The 5,363-nt window shown below is 40.9% G+C and overlaps 1 protein-coding gene across 2 annotated transcripts; it reads left to right on the forward strand.

The window, feature by feature from the left end:
• Window positions 1–339: 339 nt before the first annotated feature.
• On the forward strand, window positions 340–5,162 carry LOC110524788 (complement factor H). 2 transcript variants are annotated; one of them, XR_005051890.1, is made up of 8 exons: window positions 340–567; window positions 865–1,047; window positions 2,309–2,414; window positions 3,068–3,144; window positions 3,567–3,758; window positions 3,895–4,083; window positions 4,305–4,557; window positions 4,795–5,162. XR_005051890.1 is itself a non-coding variant. In XM_036978758.1 (8 exons), exons 1-8 carry the CDS (start codon window positions 453–455, stop codon window positions 4,992–4,994), a joined length of 1,245 nt encoding a protein of 414 aa, XP_036834653.1. In that variant the 5' UTR covers window positions 346–452; the 3' UTR covers window positions 4,995–5,162. The 2 variants fall into 2 exon arrangements, 1 of the variants encoding a protein (XP_036834653.1); XM_036978758.1 differs by having other exon boundaries at window positions 346–567; window positions 4,305–4,487.
• Window positions 5,163–5,363: the final 201 nt, after the last annotated feature.

Below are 5,363 nucleotides of genomic sequence, written 5' to 3' on the forward strand. Positions count from 1 at the left end.
ATGACATGGAAACAACGTTGATTCAACCAGTGTGTGCTCAGTGGGAAGTTAGTGGTGCTGTGAATGACATGATCAAAGTTCACTATAAAGAAACATAACGTATATTTTGTACAATATCAAAGCAGCCAGACAATATCTAGTAAAATGTCCTTGTGGTCCTTGCCAAGTATTTCAACTGCATCATCGTTACTGAGTGTCATAGATGTGTTCTTTGCATTCTACACATTGAGGCAGGAATATTGACCTTCAATTCTCATATGCAAGAAAAAGTTAAATGTAACATTGTGTGTTTTGTTTAGTTGGTAGGTCAGTGTTTCCCCTCCCCGCAATGTAGGTTTGATTGAATTCTAGTATTTTGGGTCAGTCCCTCTGGACAGTGGTTCTCTTCAGTGCTCCCTGGGGGCTGGAACTCTGTAGACAAACATTAACTTTGGGGTAGACACTCTATATTTATGTTCTACTCCTTCCATTTTTACTGCATCTACCATTTGATCAACATGAAATCATCTCTGACTCTGCTGTGTCTGGTGGTATGGATGAATGTGGATGCTTCATCAGCTCAGACTGGTAAGGATGTGTTTTCAATCACTTTCTCACATGCTTGCAGTGCCCACATTGTGTTAGTATTCATCAGTTGCTGGGGGGGGGGGTGAAGTTTCTATCTGCTAAAAGAAGATTCTGAGATAATTGGTTTTAAAACTCCAAACCCTCGTTGGTTTGAATGGTGTCAGCAAATGAGAGTATTTAGAGTACTATATAGGTAGAGAACACTGAACAGAACAAGGCTGTGTCAATAACAACATAGAACTTTGTAGTGCCAAGCTCTCTGTTTGTCTAAAGGTTTTTCCTCTGCTCCTCTGTCTGTGTGCAGTGGACCTCTTCCAAATGTGCCCAATGCCAGGGTCACTGAGGAAAGCATAAAAAATGAGTACAAAGAGGACGACATTGTCCTTTTTTCCTGCAACTTTGGCTTTGTGCCAGCAGGCAGAATAAGTTATCAGTGTAAGAAGAATAAGTGGGTGGTGGTCCGTCAGGGGAAATGCAAGCGTGAGTATTTCTTTCAATGTTATAGATTCAATATTGTTGTTATACATTTGACATTTTAGTAATATAAGCGCACGTATGTTCATTTTTCTTCAACAAAATAGCTATAGTAGCAGTTATGATTAGCATAACCCCATAATAGCTTAGTTAAACACTCTAAAAGATCTGTTAACCTCTAGCACTTAGCCATGCCGGATCCGGGATCATGAATACAGACTCAAGCTCATTACCATAACGCAACGTTAACTATTCGTGAAAATCGCAAATGAAATGAAATAAATATGCCATCTCTCAAGCTTAGCCTTTTGTAAACAACACTGTCATCTCAGATTTTCTAAATATGCTTCTCAACCATAGGAAAACAATCATTTGTGTAACAGTAGCTAGCGTAGCATTTAGCGTTAGCATCCAGCAGGCAACATTTCAACAAAAAACAAGAAAAGCCTTCAAATAAAATAATTTACTTTTGAAGAACTTTGGATGTTTTCAATGAGGAGACTCTCAGTTAGATAGCAAATGCTCAGTTTTCCAAAAATATTATTTGTGTATTAGAAATAGCTCCGTTTTGTACATCACATTTGGCTACCAAAAAAACCCGAAAATTCAGTCCTCAAAACGCGAACTTTTTTCCAAATTAACTCCATAATATCGACTGAAAACATGGCAAACGTTGTTTAGAATCAATCCTCAAGGTGTTTTTCACATATCTCTTCGATGATATATAGTTCGTGGAAGCCTGGTTTCTCCTCTCTATCAAATGGAAAAATACTTGCACCTGGCGTTGCGCACCAATTTCGACGCAGGACACCAGGCGGACACTTGGAAAATGTAGTCTGTTATGGTCAATCTTCCAATGATATGCCTACAAATACGTCACAATGCTGCCGACATCTTGGGGGAACGGCAGAAGGTCTAAGCTTATTCCTGTCGCATTCACAGCCATATAAGGAGACATTAGAAAACAGAGCTTCAGAAATTCTGCTCATTTCCTGTTTGACGTTTCATCTTGGTTTCGCCTATAGAATGAGTTCTGGGGCACTCACAGACAATATCTTTGCAGATTCTGAAACTTCAGAGTGTTTTCTTTCCAAAACTGTCAATAATATGCATAGTCGAGCATCTTTTCGTGACAAAATATTGCGCTTAAAACGGGAACGTTTTTTATCCAATAATGAAATAGCGCCCCCATAGACTCAACTTTAACATATCACTTTCTTACATACTGTATCATGATCTTGTTTTCCTGCGGTTTCCTGACATCTAGCTAAACCATGTGAGCTCCCTGATGAAACTGCCAATGGCCACTACAGCATCCACGTTGGAGATGACTTTGTCTTTGGAGCCACTATCAAATACACTTGCAATGACGGGCAAGTTTTTTTTTTAAAGATTGAATTTCGTTATTATTTATGATATATATTTTTGTTAATAGCCCCCACTCCAATAGCCCTGTGTCCTCCCATTCCAGCCTGCCTAGTATGGGTTGAATCCAGCCCATCTAGTACGGGGCTGAATCCAGCCCATCTAGTATGGGGTTGAATCCAGCCTGTCTAGTACGGGGTTGAATCCAGCCCATCTAGTATGGGGTTGAATCCAGCCTGTCTAGTACGGGGCTTAATCCAGCCTGTCTAGTATGGGGCTTAATCCAGCCTGTCTAGTATGGGGCTGAATACAGCCTGTCTAGAAAGGGGCTGAATCCAGCCCGTCTAGTATGGGGTTGAATCCAGCCTGTCTAGTATGGGGTTGAATCCAGCCTGTCTAGTATGGGGTTGATTCCAGATTGTCCAGTATGGTTCTGAATCCAGCCTGTCTAGTACGGGGCTGAATCCAGTCCATCTAGTATGGGGTTGAATCCAGCCTGTCTAGTATGGGGCTGAATCCAGCCTGTCTAGTATGGGGCTGAATCCAGCCTGTCTAGTATGGGGTTGAATCCAGCCTGTCTAGTATGGGGCTGAACTTAGAACACTGCTAATGATGTCACAGACTTAATAATACCACCTAATCACTTTACTAATGTCTGTAGTTATCAGATTGTGAGCAAAATGGACAACAGAACCTGTATGGTGGCAGGATGGAGCAACCACCTGCCCATATGTGAAGGTAACCATGTATTCATTGAATATTATAAACTGGGTAGTTCGGCTCATGGATGCTGATTGGCTTAAATCTGTGATATATCGTACCGTTTACCATGGGTATGACCCCCTCAATAACTTTTTACTGATCTAACGTTAGTAACCAGTTTATAATAGCAAAAAGGCACATCTGGGGTTTGTGGTATATGGCCAATATACCACGGCTAATAGAAGTATCCAGGCTCGCTGTGTTACATCGTGTCTAAGAACAGCCCTTAGCCGTGGCATATTGGCCATATATCACACCCTCTCAGGACTTATTGCTTAATTATAGTAAATAAAGCATAACACCTTACTTACTTTTTACAATGCACATTACACTGTAACTCAGAGGGTTCATGAAGTTATAGACTGTACAACACCCTGCAATATGATCTTTCTCCGTAGTGGTGAGTTGTGTCCCCGAGGCTACAGATGGACGGGTGGTTGTGAGCGGTCTGCCAGATGATGATGGTGTTATACAGTACGGTCATGAGCTCAAGTTCAGCTGCCCCAACCCAGCACACCAGCTGAAGGGAAACCCACAGGTAGTGTGTGCCGCAGGGGGGATGTGGAACAACCATTTCCCAACCTGTGAAGGTAAACATTTCACTTTAGCCAAAACTAAGCAAATCATTTTATCGACAACAATATGTACCTTCAGAAGTTACATCAGGTTTGCAAATGTGCTATACAGCAATTTAGTGATTTTTCTATTTTTTCCCCTCCATGATAGATGTGACTTGTGAAGCTGCAGAGAAGATTAAGAACGTGAACGTGATAGGAATTCCCCAAAACAACACCATGAAGGTTGGACACAGGCTACAGTTTGAGTGCAGCAACTCTAAACACGTTCTGAAGGGGAAATCAGAGGTCACCTGCTCAGCCAATGGACAGTGGAGTCACTCCATTCCAATTTGTTATGGTAAATTGTATTTTTATTGATTTAACACATTGTTCCACTTCCCAATCAAGTTACTTGTTTTAAGTAGATTTACAATTATCTCCAACTCACAAAAAATGTAGCAAAATAACGCATTTTGGAAAAGGCAGGAACGTTTTCTGGAATACTATTCTTGCTGGGACAATAGCAGCTTGGTACATTTCATCACTAGTATTTCTTTGATGTCACCCATGTCTTCCTAGAGCCCAAGGATTTCTGTGGACCACCTCCACAGGTCAATAACGGAGACAGAGACAGAACCAGAGAACGCTACAGAAATGGAGAATCAGTTCAATATGTCTGCCAGAAATTCTACATCCTTGATCCCCCTTCAGCGTACAAGACGTGTCGTGACGGGATCTGGACACGACCGATAACCTGTCTGAGTAAGTTCTCTCTAAAATAACATTGGCCCAGTTCCTACCCAATCGGATGCTAACTCCCCCTTAACGATCGGTAAGGATGAATTCCAGGAATGGAATTCAAGATCAATGAATTAATTACTATTTAAAAATGCATTCTGAGTTGAAATGTAACTGTTGAACCATGCTCCTGAGGCATTGACAAGTGACATTCCTCAAGGATCTATGGGTATAGTGATAACGTTCATTAAAAATGGGAAAACAACCAAATATCTTTGGCCCTTGAAGGACACGTTCACACACTGATTCCTGTACCATCTTCTCATTTCAGAACCCTGCACTGTGGATGAAGAGCTGATGAACACACAGAACATCCAATTTAAATATCCTCCGGAAGATCAAAAAGTCTATGCCACACATGGGGATCATACCACTTTTAAGTGTACTGGTCATCTTAGACTTAGTCCAGGTAGTGTTGGTTTTCATCAGCAGTGTATAAATGGGGTCATGAACTTGCCTCATTGCCAATAGTGGCTTCGTCTTACGCGAAGAGATGGCCACTTGCTTGTTGGGCAAACATGTCAATGAATAACCCCTGTCAATAGTTTGCTCAAATTATTTTCAGATTCATTGTCTGAATAAATGTATGGTATTTCATGATTGTCCAACATGAAATAAAGTGCTGCTGGTTCAAATGTATTCATCTACTTTGATTATTTTAATTGTTCCATGGAATAAAAGTATCACACACACACACAACCAAGCTTTCTAACGTTAGTGGTGCTGGGAATGAAATTCTCAAAGTTCACTATAAAGATTCACAAAGTATTGTTTTACAATATCTTAGCAACCAGACAAATGTTTATGTGATGTTCAACTGCATCATCATCACATAGTGCC

The sequence above is a fragment of the Oncorhynchus mykiss genome, chromosome 5, assembly GCF_013265735.2.
Source record: "Oncorhynchus mykiss isolate Arlee chromosome 5, USDA_OmykA_1.1, whole genome shotgun sequence".
Classification (NCBI taxonomy): domain Eukaryota; kingdom Metazoa; phylum Chordata; class Actinopteri; order Salmoniformes; family Salmonidae; genus Oncorhynchus; species Oncorhynchus mykiss.